Source organism: Cryptosporidium ryanae, assembly GCF_009792415.1.
Source record: "Cryptosporidium ryanae isolate 45019 chromosome Unknown contig_13, whole genome shotgun sequence".
Taxonomy (NCBI): domain Eukaryota; phylum Apicomplexa; class Conoidasida; order Eucoccidiorida; family Cryptosporidiidae; genus Cryptosporidium; species Cryptosporidium ryanae.
Window position 1 is genome coordinate 160,816 of NW_027125556.1, and position 18,031 is coordinate 178,846.

Below are 18,031 nucleotides of genomic sequence, written 5' to 3' on the forward strand. Positions count from 1 at the left end.
ACACAATGGAATCACACCGGTAATTCCATTATTGAATTGTAATTTTGAAAAATTGGAATAAATATTACGAAAATATGTCTATCTTGTTATTAACGCAAATAGATGAATTTGTTGAGTACACATAGATGTGTGTGACTGACGAATATTTTTGAGTATATTTTTGTTTTTTTCCTGACTCGGATGTTTGTAAACAAGTTGGAAATAGATATGACCCAATGAAATAACCAAATTGTATTTATAAATTTTATTATTTAGTTCTTTTTATTTAATAATGTACCGGTCCATTAGAAGGATGCTGACTCTTGAAGAGTCGAAGAGGGAGGATTTAAGTGAAGATGAAATCAAGAACATAAGAAAAAGACGTGTATTCTTTTTGTTTTTCTTTACAATACTGTATGTTTCTTGTTTTTTAATGGAACATAGTCATAACAAGAGCGCTCCGATCTCTCAGCAAATAAGATCAAAACTGTTTGCCTCGACTTCTGAGCAGCTGAATAGAATACAAGATCAATACGGAACTCCCGATTTAGAATCTGTGATTTCGGGTTCTGCGGCAACGGATATTCTATACTTACTTCAAGCATCATGTAGATCAAAGTCATTGATTGATGATGGAATGACAGAATTCTTTAATTGTGATATTGTTAAAATAGATTGGAATAGAACTCACCCAAATCCAACTCATCCTGAATTACCTTGTGATTATTCTTCACTGGAAAAGTATGTTGAAAATGGTGACAATACACCACTTGGTGAATTTCCACCAGTTATAACAAACTATTATGAAACTAATAAAATACCAAAAGATCACCAATCAAAGCCAATTTATCATCAATTTCATGAGTCAAAATTGTTATTGCCACTTTTCTCGAGAGCAGCGGATAATAGTCCCGGCCCAATACCATCTTTACATGAAAAGATAAATAAAATAGGAAGAATGTTATTCAAAAAGGAAATGAACGGAAAGGGTGGTGGGTCAGAAAAGGAGCTGTTTAAAGATAGGAATATTGTCCAATCAAGCGAAATAGGTGAAAAATACAAAAGAAGTAATATAGTAGGAACTGTTTTATCTGAAAGCAATTTGGCATCTAGTAATCAAAAGTTGGTTGTTGATAAAAACCATCACTGGGATTTATTGTTTAAATGTGATCCAGAATGGGTTGCTGTTACTTTCGAAGTTTCTGCAGTTCAAAAAGAAAAATACCCACTTTGGTGGAGAACGAAATTACATTTATCTCGAAATTCACCATATTTAAATCACTATATTCCAAATGTAGAAATAACGACAGGAATGGTGTATCAAAGGCATTATCCTATCTCTACAATTTTGCCTGTTCTAACAATCTTGTTGTTCACATGGTTATTACTTCCTGGGGCAATTTCAAGCATTTTAATGTTCCCATATAATGCTTACAGATTGTTCACAAAAAGTGGCAGATTTAGGGAAATAATCGGACATTTCATAGATCCTTTTGGAAATAGAATTCATTCGTTGAGTTGGTTCCAAATATTATTAGAAAATTTAATTGGAATAGTAATAATTTCAGGTTTTGTGTTTTCTAGCATAGCTCTGCATTTTGGCTCGGAACTTTGCATTGAAACAGCATATAAGAAATGTGTTGATCCAAGTGCATTTTGGTCAGAAACTCTTCATCTTACTGGGGCGGAATATTACGGACAACTGCTTTTTAGTTTATGGATCAAAACAAAACTTCACTCCATTGCAGTTCTATTGTTATTTATACGATTACTTGAAATTTCCTTGTTCTTTACAAATACGAGCTTTCTGATCATGACATTTGTATTTGCATTTGTTCCATTCATGCATTTCACAGCAATATTTACGGTTCTGCTATTTGCATTTTCAATAATTATGCACGCAATGTATGGTGCAATTTACGTCCAATTCTCGACTATTCCGATTTCATTCTATTCATTATTTTTGTTAGCATTCGGAAGTCCGTTTTCAAATACAGACAGTGGAATACATGCATATTTCGAGAAGAGCGCGTATGGTGCTGCAGTTATGCTTTTGTTGTTCGAAATATTTTTTGTAACTATTTTATTGAATATGTTTACCACAATTATTATGAATTCTTATGCAATTGCAACTAAGAATGTCGAGTGTCCCATGAAAATGAAAAAGGTGACTGCCTCGCTTTGGTATCAAGCAAAATTAATTTTTGGATTTTATAAGGAACTCCAAGAAGAGATAGATACAATAGAGAGGCTTGGGACAATGATTAAGGAAAATGAAGATGCAGTGGTACTAGATATGGCACTTCACCTACCACCAGTAATAACGCCGACAAATATTTCAGGGGATGACGCTGCAACTCCACTTTTAAATAGCAAGAAGTAGTTTTATTGAAAACAGGGTTTTATATGTAGCACAATAAATTTGGTTATTTTTTAATATATATTTTTTTAAATTATCTTTTCAATATTTTTAATTGCATATTATTTCCGGCAAAAAAATGCGGTGTTCTTTCTTCAGATTTTTGATATTTCGACTGAAAATCTGTAGGAGAAAAGTTTCACTGGAATATTGTTTCTTTGTTGCGCAGTGTTATGAATAATAAATATACTAAAGTTTATATTATATTGTAGGAATGAATCATAGTTATTCTCGGGCTTTGAAAATTTGTGCATTTATTGGTGCAACAGGAGTAGGCATATATTTTGGGTGGAGATTGGTAAATTGTAGTAAATCACTTAATAAACAAGCAGTTGTCCACAAAAGAAAGAAGGATACAGATGGAAAAGAATGTTCAAATTGTAACTGCAACAATAGTCTAAAATTTATATCAATGGATGAAGGAAAAAAGAAATTAAATGATTCTGGAATAGTTGTAAAGTCTCATAATATAAAAAGAGAAATAAAAGAAACTCAAATTCCTGGAATAGCTAAAATAATGATTAAAAACTTTGGTTGTAATCATAATAGAAGTGACTCTGAGAGCATGGCTGGAATACTTTCAGAGTACGGGTATACGATTGTTAAGGACTTGGATTTATGTGATTTGATTGTAATTAACAGTTGCACAGTCAAAGGACCAAGTCAAGATTCATGTAGAAATACTATTGAATTAGCAAAATCAAAAGGAAAGTATGTTATTGTTACTGGTTGTGTTCCACAAGCAGATATTGATCTTGAATTTCTCAAAGATGTTTCAATTCTAGGTGTAAAGTATATTCATCGCATTGTGGAGGTTGTAGAGTTGACATTACAAGGAAATTTAGTTTCACTTATTCCTGAGAAAGAGGGTAAAAAATTGGGATACAACGTTGATCCTCTAGAAATAGCTTTACCACCACTAATGCTACCAAAGGTAAGAAAAAATCCGTATGTTGAAATTATAACTGTTTCTGTTGGATGTTTGGGAAACTGCACATACTGCAAGACAAAGCAATCTAGAGGTGAACTAGGAAGCTACCCAATAGAAGCAATTTTGGAAAGAGTTAGAGAAAGTTTAAAAGATGGAATAAAGCAATTTTGGTTGACATCAGAAGACATTGGTGCATATGGGAAAGATATTGATACAAATTTATCTGTGTTATTGAAGGAAATTCTCAAAATTTTGCCTCAGGATACTATGTTAAGAATTGGAATGACGAATCCACCATATATTTTGGACCAAGTAGACGAAATTATTGAAATATTGAAGCATCCAAATGTATTTGAGTTCCTTCATATTCCTGTTCAAAGTGGAAGCAACAAAGTATTGAATTCAATGAGGAGAGATTATTCTATTGAAGACTTTTGTTTGTTAGTTGATTCTATAATAAAAAGTATCCCCTTAGCAACAATAGCTACTGACATTATTTGTGGATTTCCAGGTGAAAATGAAAATGACCATCTCGAGACGGTAAAATTAATAAAGAAGTATCGTTTTCCTGTGATAAACATTTCAAAATTTTACCCAAGACCTGGAACTCCTGCAGCTAAAATGAAGCCTGTGCAGAATGGCGTTTCAAAAAACAGAAGTTTAGAAGTCACGAATATTTTCAAGTCGTTCAACCACAATAAATACATTTTCGATAATTTACCTCAAGACAAGACTATTCGTGTGTGGTTTGTTGAAAACTCGGAAAAAAGTGATCACACTATTGGACATACTAAACACTACAACAAAGTACTTGTTACCAGAAACGATGATTTGTTGGGGAAAAGCGCAAAGGTAAGGATTACTGGTGCTCGGAAATGGCATTTAGAAGGTGTTGTAATTGGAAGTTAGTTATCAATTAGTGTTTTCACATTACTCTTATTGTCTATATCACTTAAATTATCGAAAAAGAGTTTTTCGGATATTTTTTTAATATTTTTGTGTACTGAAAAATTCACATCTAATTTTGTTTTTGTGATACCATCAAATCCTAAATTTGATTTATTTAATATATTTTTTTCTGAGTTAAAGCTCGTACTATTGTAGTTGAGAATATTTTTAAGGTTTTGTATTATGTCATTCCAAATAAACCCAGAAATTTTTCCTATGTTAGTTAATTCCTGTCTAATTTTTAACTTTTCAATGAGTCCCAAATCAGTTTTTTTTACTATAAATCCGTCATATTTTGGTTTATTATACCTATCATACCCCACTTGTGCTTTTGCATGGTTTATTTTATTGCTTTTAACAATATCAAGTAAACTTTTAACTTTCCAGGATGGATAGTATCTTGATTTTGAATCATCAAGAAGTTCTATTTCAGTTGGTTCTTTGATATGGATGCATGAGTCAGGAATACTACCTTTAACTGAAATATTTACGCAATTATATTTATTTGTAGGTATCATATCATTACAGTTTAGTTCTAATATTGGTTTTATTTGAGTCTGGTATTCAGCAAAATACTCCTGTTTTTTAGAATTTTCAGTATTTATGGTATTCGAGTTTTTTCTAAACACAATTTTGATAGGTTTTTGATTCGGCTTAACTTCACGTTGATCTTGTTCCCACTGTGACCTAGTTTTCAAAGTTTGCACATTTTCTCTCGGATATATAGGTTCACCCTGAAAATATCCGATTATTGGCTCTTTTGGATGAATAATTTCGAAAGAACTTAAACATGAAATAATTGCATATTTATGATGATTTTTAAAGACTGATTTAGACTTTGGTATACTTATGTTTGAATTCTTCAGGGAATCTAATTCAAAATCGTCCAGTAGTTCTAGCTGAAGCATTCTGGAATCATAATTTTGATTTATTTCATTTAATTTCGAAATTAAATTCTCAAAAATCGTTTTATTAGAATTCTTAGACTGCGAGTAGATATTCTGTGACCAATCAGATGTATATCTACTTGTTGTCTCCTTTAAGTATCCACCTTTGTTAATTGATATAATCCACCAACCAATGTTATCATTGACTTTGTATTTAATACTAGTTTTACAAATATCGATTCTTTCTTTCAGTTTATGTAGGTTTAGTGACTCTGTTTTTTTATTATTTGAGAACTCAAATATCAAAGATTCTCTTTGTTCATCCAGTTCAATACCTTTACTTACTTCATAATTCGGAGTTCTAGGGGCCTCATCTTGTGTTTTAACCTTTTTTGATGGAATTTTTGAAATTATGGAATTTTTTTCTGAAACCTCTTGATTTTCAGAGTCATTACTTGAATCAGAATCATTACCAATATTTAAAAAAAGTTTAGAAAAAATTCCGCTACTTTTTCTTTCGTTTTTGTTTTCTATTTCTTTAGTGGATTGTAGCACAATATTCATTCCTTTACAACCAGTAAAATTCCAACCACCACGGTGTATATCAATAGATATCCATTTGTTAAAGCTAGGATCAAAGACTTCAACCCATAGTTCTGGTCTTCTATTGTTATCACTTAATTTAGTTTTATTCTTAAAGTTAATAATAGGTGGAATTAACAATGTTAAGCGACAGTAAAAACCAAGTGATCTAAGTAGAGCTGCAAATATAATATTGCTAATTTCAGATCCACAATTTCCAGTTATTATTGATGATATTATTCTCTTTGTTATTAATGCAAAAAAAAAAGTTCTATTGCTTAATTTATAAGTTGATACAAGTCCATTAATCTCACTTAATTTAGTTCTGAACTCTTTTAAGTTATCATCATCATTTACCCCGAAAATTGAATCATGAAGTTTATTCAACTTCGCCGAATAGTTTAAGTCTTTTCCAGATCCTGTTTTTTTGTTTAAATCAAATTTGTATAACCAATAGTCATTTGGCAAGTAATATGTTTTAAAGTATTTTCTAAACCACGTATATATTTCTTTTAAATTTTTAGTTTTTTTCCCACTACTGTAGCAAAAATAAACCGACAAAATATGTGATTGAATGTATAAGTTATCAACTAGTTTATTCAACAGTCTTAAATGTATCAACCAACATAAAGCATAAACACATCTAAAAACATTAGTTATTTTTTGCATTGATTAGCGATTTACTTGCAGAAAATCAAAATTATGATAATGTACTATCTTTTCATTTTAGGAATTTGAATCTATGAATAAATGGCACGATGTAATTTTGGAGCGGTAGAAGATTTATTGTAAATAGAAATCACTCAAAGAATAATCATGGTGAAAAATTATCAGATTTTATAATTTATTAACAATCCCTACATAGTTTTGACATTGATCTTATAATTTCAATGTTTCTATTCTATATAAATATAAAAAAAAATGCATTTACCTCCTAGCTATTAAAAACAAACTTTATTTATATATGTAAATAATAAATAAAGTGCTTTATATATTTGCAATGTTGATGTCTAAATCATCGTATTTGTGGAGGGACTTCCTCCAATGATTTAATTTGCTTACGAACTGTTTCTGTGGGCATCTCATATGAGCGTTTGGGGTTTGAGGGTCATTTTTGTCCCTATCTTCTTTCCTAGGTTTTATTTTAAGATAGTTCTGATATGCTTTTGTGCCTTTTCCTATTGCTATTTGGAACAGTCTACTTGAAATTCTCTTATTCCAGTCAACGCCTGAATTGTTTTCTTGAAATGTACCGCAACCCTTCCTTATACTACTATTTTGGGGGCTACTGCTAATTTTTGAGGAAATTTTAGTACTTGATTTCTCTGAAGTAATCTGTTGGTTAACAGAAAAATTTTCGAAACTGCTGTTTTCAGTTTGAACCTTGGTTTTATTTTTTACAGCGATAATTGATCTTTTTGTTTCATTTGTGTCATTAACTCTTGAATGCTTAACTTTCTTGTATTTGTTTTCATTCCCTAATAGGTACAAATTTTTAGGATCCTCGTTATTTGCACATAGTTCCTCAGAATAATCCTTATTTCTCTTCTTTTTGTGATTAATTGATATGTTTTCAGTCGTATCATCGATAATCTTAGGTGAAATCAAACTCGGACCTTGTACCAGACTATTTATTTGGCTAGTTCTTTCCTGAAAACTGTTTGTAAAAGAGGCATCCCCACCGAATTTGAATTCTAAACTTCCCAGTTCTTGAATACTTTCAACCTCTTCACAACTCTCCTTTATATCTTCGTCATAATTAGAAGTAATTATCTTCAGTTTTTCTTGCTGTACAGTTTCATTTTTGAAGGTCTTATTCCTTTTTAAAAAACCTCTTAGCATCCCTCTATCCTCATTATTTTTACATTCTCCGTTTTTATTGCCTTTTATATCTAATGATTCAGAGAGACTGTCATTTAATTTGGCACTTTTTTGTAAAAGTGAAGCCAAACCAAGAGATTTAGATTCGTTCTTTGCATCACTTTGAGTACATAACCAACTATTTGATGCGTCACTAATACTCAAGTCTGCCCATCTAACAGCACCCCAAATAGACTTACTAACTATTGAATTTACTTTGTTGTTCTCCACCATTAATCACCTAAAATACCTATATAAATATTAATAAATAGAAAATAAATACAATAATACGATTACTTTGGTCTATTATAAAACAAGCAAATGTTTAGATATTATAAGATATACTTTTCTCCACACCTTTTTAATTCTAAAGCACAATGCTCAAGGGAGATTTTTGCGCTCTGAATGCCTCGTGTGGGCATGGAAGTCACTTTGCGGGCCAAAATAGAATTTGGTTACGTCAATTAAAGATCTCGAAAACAAAGATAAAACATAATTAAAAATTACATGATTTGAATTTGTAATTTAGAGTAACTTTTAGTTAAATGTGCATGAAAAATATGTAAATATTGCGTTCATAATTTTTATTGTCTAAAAAATTTATTTATAAATGAATATTTCATCTACGTAGTTTACGTGAGATTACTGTTGAGTTGTCAGCCTCGCTTCCAATATTTTGTAAATCAGAATTGTTCGAAACTACGGAACCCACGTTAGAACCTGCCACTGAAGAAGTTTCTCCGACAATTCCTGTATTAGATAAATTAACCAATGCTTCCTCATCTATAGGAGACGTGACAGAAGAAAGGGAAAACCACCTTTCTCTCTCTGAAAATACACTTGATCCGGGCCTAAAAGAATTTCTGCTTACATTTATGCTAGGCTTTCTTCCTCCGGGGGTAAAAAGTATACTGCTGCTTGTGGAGTAGCCATCCCAACCCCTAAGCATATTTCCGACATCTGTAGTTTGTTCCCAGTATAATGTCTCCAGTTCATATATTCTTTTTTCTATTTCATTTAATTCATCACTCAACTTTTCACGAAGCGCAAGCATTTCTTCGCTAAGCCTTGGTGTATCCGATGGTATAATAAAATACTCGTGAGGTTTGTCTTTCTTTAAAGAGTTATCTACATATGATTGTGTTTGCTCCAAATCTATATCATTGTTTTTAACCTTCATTCTATACCTAAATATAATTTATGAAATATTAATAAAAATACATCTTATTGTCCTCGCGCCTGGAGTTAATTAGGGAGCAAGGAAAGATTTCCTGAAATCTGCAATTAAATCAAAATTAAATATCCCTTAGTTACAGAAAGTTTTAATAAACAAATATTTGTGAACTTGCAATTGTTTAATACGTAGGAAATGTCTGAGCGCAAAATAATTAATCGATATTTTCCTCCTGATTTTGATCCAAAAAAGTTAGATGAATGCAAAGTATTGAGCAAAAAGAATAGGCCAACAAAAAGAGCATGTTTGAAAAAAAAAAAACTCATGAACATTAGAATGCTTTATCCATTTACAATAAGGTGTAATGGGTGCAACACATTCCACTATGTTGGTACAAAGTTGAATTCCAAGGTAGAAAAAATGGAGGGCATAACATATCTTGGAATACCAATATGGAGGTTTCATTGTAGGTGTACTCAATGTGGGAATATTATAAAATTTAGAACTGACCCAAAGTCAAGTGACTATAAACTGGAGTCTGGTGCTACGAAAGCCACATTTGAAATAGGAACTGAAGTGTCATATAATAGGGACCGTTCGGAAGAAATAATACCAAATACTAGACCTGATTTTAAATCTGTAGATGAACTTGAAGTTTTGAAAACATTGAATAAACGCCTTATGAATAGGGATGTTACAGAGTTAAATGCATTAAAACTCCTTTTTAGAGAAAATGAGGAAATTAATTTAGAATTAAAAGATATCGAACATAGTGATTATAACGAATTAAAATTAACAGAAGGTAAGATAAAGTTCAAGGAGTTTGCTGAGGAAGACTCAAAACTAATAAGTCACTATATTAACAAGTATAACTCTTGCGATAATAATGAGTTAGACAACACCAGGACTGAATTGAATTTAAAAAAAAACAAAGATGAATTAAGTATTCCAGATGATGCTATTGTTGTATTTAAAGACGCAGAGAATATTAACACTTATCTCGATTTTTATAATTCGGACGTGGAATAAATTTATTATGAATCGGGAAGTTTCAGATACAAAATTTTCAGGTGTTTGATATTGAAAATTAGGGTGTTATATTGTTAATTAAAGTATTGGTTTTAAATTAAACAATATAAAGGTATTTAATTTAGTAAACTTGTATTTATTTTTAAGTTTCAGGTTTATAGTAAATTCGGATTAAATTGAGTCATTATATAGTTTATGAACATAGTTACTTGTAATATTAAAATTTTTTTTTTTAACAGATACAGATTTATAAGGCTTAATCCACAATATATTTAATACTCCTGTTTTGAAATTAATGTTAGTTGAATTGAGATGTTTTTTATTCATGAAATTTGATTTTTTAGTATTTCATGAACCTACAAATTTTCTTCTAGTAAACAATAATTTGAAATTAAATTATTTCGTTGATTTAGTAAATAAAAATCTTTACTTTAACCCAATAAAGTTTTGAAGTTCACATATAATGTTTACTATTTGGAAAAAATTATGTTTAAATTATACAATGGACTAATTAAGTATGATGTAAAAATAATAGACGTGAATTTACATTTGTAAATAAATTTTTTGTTTTAGAAAAAATATCAACTGTTATAAAGCTCTTTGGATTAATAACAATTTAAAAAAATTCTAATATTCACTACAAGTATAAGCTATAAATTCGATTATTTTTAACCTTTAATTTTGTGATTTCCTTCCTGAATTATTTGCAACTTTTTTTTTTAAATTTTAATATCAAAGTTAATTAACATTTAAATTTGAACTGCTTAAAATGAAATAACAGTTTTCAATTAGTTAAATTGCACTGTATTTAGAAAGTTATGTATCATTTAAATTATATTTGGCCTATGCCCATTATATTTAATTATTAATGTTTATGGCTAATATTAGTAAATTTTGTTTACATTATATTCATAATTATTAGTTTATGCCAAAAAATAAATATGAAGTATTGAAATATTCTCCATATTAGGGATTTAATGTATATTATCGTTTTCAATCAAATATTATCTAACAACATTAACTTTTTAAAGTTAAAGATAACTTGAAACACACACATACAAACAATATAAAATAAATTCAAATTTGAATTTATTAAAAAAGAATGTATTTTATTAAAATCTATTTACATATTTGTTGTGTTGTCTGAAACAAAATATAAAAATGGGCCTTATGTATCACAAAGCGCTAATCTCATTTTTTTCCTTTTTACAACAAAGGTATCGTATCAAAAATGAGTACTTATTTTAATTTATTGCTTTTTTTTTATCTTAAAATAAGGTTTATAAATGCACAAAGTTTTCTGTTAAATTTGGGTTCAGGAACAGTACAAGAACGTATTGTTTGTACAGAAAAGTTTCCATGTAATTTTCGTTTGGTTGCAGATTTGGATTTGAAATCAAGACCTGAAAAGGGAGAAAAAAATTATAAGAGTTTTTATAAAAAGGGTTCAATTGTGCAAGACGGAAATGGTAATTATAATATAATTTGGGGCGAAAGAATTTTATTACTTAGTGGATACAACGAATTTGGACGTGGAATGGAGTTGAGTGAGCTAATAAATTACAATGGGATGATTTTGGCAGGAGATGATCGTACTGGAATATTGTTTGAAGTAATAAGCGATGGAAAAAAGTTGGCACCACGATATGTTCTATCTGAGGGAGATGGAATGAACAGCAAAGGGATGAAAATTGAATGGTCAACAATTAAAGATGGCCTATTGTGGGTCGGCAGCTTTGGTAAAGAGTTCGTTTCAAATGGAGTAGTAACAAAAAAGGATAACATGTGGGTTGCAACGATAGATAAGAGGGGACACATTTCCTATTATGACTGGACAGACGTATACGAGATTGTAAGGAAGGCACTTGGAGCAACTTATCCAGGTTATTGCATTCATGAGGCAGTAATGTGGAGCCATTTAACAAGGAAATGGATATTCTTACCAAGAAGAGTTAGTAATGAGGCGTATGAAGAAGAAAGGGACGAAAAAAAAGGATCAAATAAAATGGTAATTCTTTCAGAAGATTTTGAGGTCCTTAATATCGTTGAAGTTGGTGAATTAATTCCTGAAAGGGGTTTTTCTTCTTTGAAGTTTCTTCCTGGATCTTTTGACCAAATAATTGTGGCAACAAAAAGCGTTGAAGATTCGAAGACCGATAGTCAAAGTTCGTTTATTACCATTTTTTCACTTAATGGGAAAATACTTTTAAACGACGAAAAAATTCCAGGAGATCATAAGTACGAAGGAATAGAATTTGTTTAAGGAAAATATAATAAAATATAAGTTTACAATATATAAAAACATAATATTTGTGTTCTTACACCATATTAAACGCTAGGCTATTGAGCAAATTTATTTCTTGATTTCTGGATTCAATATTTTCCTCAGAGTTCAACCAAATTGCTCTTCTCTTTTTTTTAATATCAAGTTCATTTCCATGCTCAATGTTAAATTTAGTTTTACTTAGCTTTTTAAATACAGGAAATTTTATCGATTTTTTGATCGTTTTTTCAATTTCAAATTCGCGCTCCGCTTCAAATGTAAAATTTAATGACAGATTTTCTTTAATTCCATCATTTCTCGTATTTTTATCTCTGTTCCTGCTATTTATTTGATCTTCATGCATGTCAATTGCATCTTGAAGATTTAATTCGGTGCGTTCTTCAATTTTTTTATATTCAATTTTTGATTCAGGATGGAGAATTCCCATACAAATTTTTTTCCCAATATCACCCTTAATTATTGGACCAATAAAGTCGTACGTGTTGTCAAAATCTGTCCGAGTTTCACAACTCATTTGTCTATTGAACTCTAAAAAAATTGGGACTCCAGACAGAGTTACGTTAGTGGTACCATTTATTATTGGAGGTTTGCTTTCAGAGAGAGGAACCATTTTCTGTTCTACTGGGTCAAATACAGTTTGATGGAAAAATGTAATGAGTGCTCTCTGCACGCTTTCTGAGTAATCAGTTGGTACATGCTTTCCTAACTCTTGGAGTTGAGATATTATTTTCTCAAGGTTGGCATTGCACTCTTGAGTTAGTTTCATCGCAGTTTTTATTCCTACCCCCTGAGGAGATTTTACGTAGTCACAACCTGTGAGAATGCAACCTAATACAAAGGTTTCATAATTAAACATTTTTTTAGGAATTAAACCGCTGTTATACAGGTCATTCCAATTAATGATTTTACATGAACCAGTTTTGTCGTCATATTTGTAAATTGTACACTTGCTCCCAAAAACTAACATATCACTATCTTCTGTCAATACGGCATCAACATATCCTTTTCGAGAAAGATATGATAGCTGCGCATCTGCTTCATAAGGTGCAACAATACACTCTATTTTACATGTGTCACGCAAGACCTCCAAAACTTGATATGCAATATCAGGTGTAATATCTAAGGCTTTCTGGCAAAGGTTTTTCATAATGTAGGAATTACCTGTCTTTTTTCTTTTCATTTCTGCTATTTCATTTCTAGCCTTCATTCGTTTTTTATGCCTTTCTTCCTCGGTTACTTTTTTCATCGGAAGAGCCGCTCCATCAAAGACACAAATAGGAGTTATTCCTTTACTCTGAAGAAGTGTGACTCTGTCAACACAGTAGTTAATATGCATCCTTGTAGGCCTTCCAAGTACAAGGCTTTCCGCACAATTGGCGGCAGACCTATGTAGCCAACAGTATGTATCTATTGCTATCCTTTTACCTTTGAATGAGCTTATATTACCTTTTACACAAACATTTTCAACGTTAGGCAGTAATCCTTGAATTCCCATTTAACTATAATAAACTATTTAATTTATAAAAAACTATATATAAAAAGGTACTATTATTTCACCTGGACTGGGTAATGTTTTACAAATATTAGCCCCACACAAAGAAAAAATCCACCGCCCAACATGCAATTTCTAAAACAGAAATTCAAAATGGTTAGAATAAACTTATGTGTTTCAAATTAAAGGAGCATAATATCATTGTTTTGTGCGAATCCTAATTATGGCTAAAATAAACTTGTTGAGTAAACCAAGGTGGCATGCACAAGCATTTTGAAAGATGAAAGTGATCACGTACACAACCTTTTGATTTGATTAAAAATGCACGAATTAACCAAAAAATACCAACTTAAATTAATTATTTAGTCGCATCCCATGACTTTATACAAGTTATTTTTCACTTATAAGGTAATTGGGCTTACGTCTCAAGTAGCATACTAACGCGCCCAGTAGACACGATATTACTTTGTTGAGAATAAACCTAAAGTGGCTCCAATAGGTTACTTGATGACTTTAGTAACAAAAACAACCATCTGTTTTGTTAATCACCGCGTTTAGATGCTCGTATTTATAATAAATAAAAATTGTGTTTAGAGAATTTGTATTTATTCCAGAAAATATATAGATCGGGAAAGGAATTACATTTGTGGTGAAGGTTAGGTTCCGAGGGTCCGTTTGTACAAGGGCCACTTTTCGGTGAAAAAGAAACAAGTGAGGCGTCGCATTTATAATTCCACTTGTCTTGGGGATTGAGGAAAAAAACACCAATTATGACTTTCGGCGACACAACAAGTCATAATGGTTTTCAATCAATTAATGGAGGTTTAAATAACAATTCATCAAAATTTAAGAGCCAACTTAGGGCAGATGCCCAAGAATTTAGACCAACTTTTAAAATATCTGCTCCTCCTCCAATCCCAAGTATGGGAGTTTATTATCATGGAATACTTCCTGCTTATGGTCGTATTGTTGAGTATGACGGGTATCGAATAGGAAATGTTGTTTATAATAAGACTCCCAAAAATAATGTAAAATTTGAATCACCGAAGATATCTACTTCACTAAACCCAAATGCACAAGAATTTGTTCCTAGAGGATGGTTAAATACTAACAATGAGAAGCAAGAGGATGATACTGAAGACAAACGAGTTATTCCCACAGAAAAGCAACACATTGCAGTAAGTCAAGAATCTCCAGAGGAGCAAGCGGAAAATTTATCTGTAAATCCCGAAGAATGTGTGAACTCTAATGAGCACGATGTAGGAATTCTAATAAAAGATGACGAAATAGAAATACCTAGTTATAGTTGTGAGACTCCTGATTCTTCTGAAAATCAGCATTCTGAAGTTGAGATATTACCTCAAATAGAGGACTCAGGTACTGAATTAGATGAAGAACTTTCAAGAGATGATGTAGATCAAACCCATGAAGTTCAAAATAAAACGGTTGACAATGAATCTTCTTATCAACCGGCGTATTTTACATTCAAGGACAAACTTCTGGCTCGTGTGAATTCTAGGGCGAAATCGGATCATTCGAATACTCAGAATACCACAAACTCCGATGAAAAAGTTTCAAGCGAAGACAATAACAATTCTACTGTTAATATAGTTGATACAAACGATCAGAAAACCGAAGAAAAGGGAAATGGTAATCATCAAGAGAACTATAGTAAAGCTGTTTCTGAGGACAAGACTAAGCAAATTGCATTAGCAGGATCAGTTGAAATGGATGTATTAGAAAACAAAAAGAAACAAACAGGAAACACAGGTGTTAGTTGGGCTCAGAGGCTCAAAAACAGTACAAATACTCATAACGCAAGAAAGGTAATTACTGAAACTCGTAATCAAGACTGCCCCACATCTAGAGTTGAGACTAACTCTAACCCCCTTTCAGCACCTGAAGGTAAGCGAGATTTTAGCAAGCCTCATTCTAATGACGAGTTTACCAATTATAATTCAACTTCCTGTTATCGAAGTAAAAATAAGAGGTCTCTAAATGGTATTAACGACAAAGACAGTGGAGATGATTATTCAGAGACAATTGAAAAATGCTCACTAAAAAATGGTTTCTTAGTAACTGATAATAACAAAGGCGACTGTTTTCGACTAGACACTTCAAGTAAGGTTTCTGAATCTATATCAGATACAAGGTTGAGTTCTAACAGGGGTCAAATTAGTTTCGGAGGTGAATCAACTTGTAATTTAGAAGGTGTGTTAAATGGAGAAAAACAGATAGAAGATTCACAAGATATTACTAGATCGGTAAACTCCATAGTGAACTATTCTACTAATATACCGATTTTTATTTTACTTGCTTTACGTGAAGTCTCAATGAATTTTAAGGATCTTGAGACAACTTATGCTCCACCAGAGCTATCAAGACGAAACTTGGCTTTTAAGGAAGGTGATAGAGATGGTGGCAATAGAGTTAGAGGTGGATGGGTGAGCAATATAAATTCAGGTGGTAAGGTTTATAGCCGTGAGGGTTCCAATGTTTGTCCTAATACTCGCAGAGAGAGATACCAAACCTTGAATAATTTAAATGCTCATAATGGGAAGCGTTTAAACGACCATTCCGGAACTTCTCAAAGTTCGACACTAGATTGGACTAGAGATGAGCGTAGAGTGTTTAGGCTTGAGAGTTCTGCGGAAAGCTGGGTTGTGAAGCAAAAAGAACAAAAAATAAATGGAGATCAGTTTGAAAATCAGCTAAGACAATATAGGGCTATATTAAACAAGCTTACTATTGAAAAATTTGATAAACTTTTCGATCAAATAATATCTGTTGGAATAAATAGTGAGGAGGAAATGATAGGGTTACTCAAGCTTGTTTTTGATAAGGCAACAACTCAACACCACTTCATTCCAATGTATGTTGAACTTTGTGATAAATTACGTGATCACCTAAAAGATACTGCTACTATAGAGACAAGAAGAATTCTTGTTGATCTTTGCCAAGAGTTATTTGTTGAGAATCTTTCTGAAATGACATTACCCGAGAGTATTCAGGATAATGAAGAGGATTCATTTGAATGGCAACTCAAGTATAAAAACAAGATGAAAGGTAATATGATTTTCATGGCAAGTCTAGTAAGAAAAAAAGTTATTGCATCTACCGTAGTATTAATGTGTATGGAAGAACTTCTCCAATTCCATTTACCTCATCATTTAGAGGCATTGTGTGTATTTTTGCATCATGTGGGGCCATTTTTAGATAGTGAAAAGTGGAAGCACTTTGATGATTTTAATACACTTTTCCATCGATTTGAGGAGTTTGCTTCAAATGACGATGTTCCGATCAGAATACGTTTTCTAATAAAAGATGTTATTGATAGCAGGAAAAATGATTGGAAGAGCAAGAATAAGAAGGAAGGACCTATGATGCTCGATGATCTTAAATCTAAAATTAATGCAGAACGTGGTGAATCGGCTAATACCGTTGGCAAGTCGGAAAATGCTTCAGTTAGGTCTCAAAATATGGTCTCGTTTAGGGGAGTAGATAGGAATAGTATATCAGAACAGAATACAAGAATTTCTGGCTCCCCTTCAAATGCTTGGCAGAAACAAAGTATTTCTCTAAGTTCTGGAAAGACCGCATCTAATTCAAAAGTGAATTCACATTATTATAATAAAGAGGAAGTTTCCCGGTTAGCTAAAGGGCCTGATATGGATGGTGATCTTTATGAAAACGATGAAATTTACGAAGATAAAGAACATTTTCTACCAGATAATATTAAGAATAGTGTTGGTAGATTAATGGATAGTTTTGTCGCAAGTTATGACTTGGATGAATTCTTCTTTAGATTAAACGATCTTGACATACCGTCTACATATTTTGTTAGTGTCTATAAAAATATGTTCATACGTATAGCAGAATACAAGGTAAATCAAAGGAATGCACTTTTCAAAGCACTTATATTACTGACACAGAAAGACAAGAAATATATGAATGGAGAGTCCGCAAAAGCAGGAATACTTATGGTTCTTCAACCTAACATTCTTAGTGATATCTTAATTGATGTTCCACAATTTAAGGATATAGTTTCGATTGAATTCATTAGGGATGCAATTTCTGAATTTGATTCGAAAGGTGAAGTCTTTGACTCAGCTTTTATAAAACAGGCGGAATCACTTTTGGACTAATTTTCTGTTGTTTATTTTTTGTTTAGCAGGTTTAGAAATTATATTTACCTATTGTTTATTAATTAATATATTTATTTTATGTTGTATAAATCGTGTTGGACTTTTAAACCTAATTACAGGTTTTAATTAATTAAATTTTCTTTAAACATTTTGTTGAATAACATCTTCCATATTTCAGTCATTTTTTTAAATTGCACTTCATTATGACATGGACTCCTTTCGTTTGGCTCAAGAAAAAGAATTAGATGATTTTGTAATAAATGCGCCATAGTATTGATTTTATGTATTTACTTACAACTTA

The 18,031-nt window shown here is 31.5% G+C and overlaps 9 protein-coding genes across 9 annotated transcripts; 5 read left to right on the forward strand and 4 right to left on the reverse strand.

Moving 5' to 3' along the window:
- Nucleotides 1-292: 292 nt before the first annotated feature.
- On the forward strand, nt 293-2,362 carry FG386_000431 (multi-pass transmembrane protein; the record flags this gene model as incomplete). Its single annotated transcript, XM_067339781.1, has 1 exon — nt 293-2,362. One exon carries the CDS (start codon nt 293-295, stop codon nt 2,360-2,362), a length of 2,070 nt encoding a protein of 689 aa, XP_067196477.1.
- Nucleotides 2,363-2,612: 250 nt separating this feature from the next.
- Nucleotides 2,613-4,238, forward strand: FG386_000432 (uncharacterized protein; the record flags this gene model as incomplete). The annotated part of the gene is made up of 1 exon (XM_067339782.1): nt 2,613-4,238. One exon carries the CDS (start codon nt 2,613-2,615, stop codon nt 4,236-4,238), a length of 1,626 nt encoding a protein of 541 aa, XP_067196478.1.
- A 39-nt stretch (nt 4,239-4,277) lies between these two features.
- FG386_000433 (DNA repair protein Rad4p) lies at nt 4,278-6,415 on the reverse strand (the record flags this gene model as incomplete). Its single annotated transcript, XM_067339783.1, has 2 exons — nt 4,278-4,280; nt 4,346-6,415. 2 exons carry the CDS (start codon nt 6,413-6,415, stop codon nt 4,278-4,280), a joined length of 2,073 nt encoding a protein of 690 aa, XP_067196479.1.
- Nucleotides 6,416-6,733: 318 nt separating this feature from the next.
- Nucleotides 6,734-7,840, reverse strand: FG386_000434 (replication-associated histone mRNA stem loop-bindingprotein; the record flags this gene model as incomplete). The annotated part of the gene is made up of 1 exon (XM_067339784.1): nt 6,734-7,840. One exon carries the CDS (start codon nt 7,838-7,840, stop codon nt 6,734-6,736), a length of 1,107 nt encoding a protein of 368 aa, XP_067196480.1.
- Nucleotides 7,841-8,225: 385 nt separating this feature from the next.
- Nucleotides 8,226-8,786, reverse strand: FG386_000435 (uncharacterized protein; the record flags this gene model as incomplete). Its single annotated transcript, XM_067339785.1, has 1 exon — nt 8,226-8,786. The coding sequence occupies one exon, from the start codon at nt 8,784-8,786 to the stop codon at nt 8,226-8,228; it is 561 nt and encodes a 186-aa protein (XP_067196481.1).
- A 189-nt stretch (nt 8,787-8,975) lies between these two features.
- FG386_000436 (Yju2p/cwf16-like) lies at nt 8,976-9,809 on the forward strand (the record flags this gene model as incomplete). The annotated part of the gene is made up of 1 exon (XM_067339786.1): nt 8,976-9,809. One exon carries the CDS (start codon nt 8,976-8,978, stop codon nt 9,807-9,809), a length of 834 nt encoding a protein of 277 aa, XP_067196482.1.
- A 1,231-nt stretch (nt 9,810-11,040) lies between these two features.
- On the forward strand, nt 11,041-12,072 carry FG386_000437 (uncharacterized protein; the record flags this gene model as incomplete). The annotated part of the gene is made up of 1 exon (XM_067339787.1): nt 11,041-12,072. The coding sequence occupies one exon, from the start codon at nt 11,041-11,043 to the stop codon at nt 12,070-12,072; it is 1,032 nt and encodes a 343-aa protein (XP_067196483.1).
- A 55-nt stretch (nt 12,073-12,127) lies between these two features.
- Nucleotides 12,128-13,588, reverse strand: FG386_000438 (XPG (rad-related) exonuclease; the record flags this gene model as incomplete). Its single annotated transcript, XM_067339788.1, has 1 exon — nt 12,128-13,588. The coding sequence occupies one exon, from the start codon at nt 13,586-13,588 to the stop codon at nt 12,128-12,130; it is 1,461 nt and encodes a 486-aa protein (XP_067196484.1).
- A 767-nt stretch (nt 13,589-14,355) lies between these two features.
- FG386_000439 (uncharacterized protein) lies at nt 14,356-17,730 on the forward strand (the record flags this gene model as incomplete). Its single annotated transcript, XM_067339789.1, has 1 exon — nt 14,356-17,730. One exon carries the CDS (start codon nt 14,356-14,358, stop codon nt 17,728-17,730), a length of 3,375 nt encoding a protein of 1,124 aa, XP_067196485.1.
- Nucleotides 17,731-18,031: the final 301 nt, after the last annotated feature.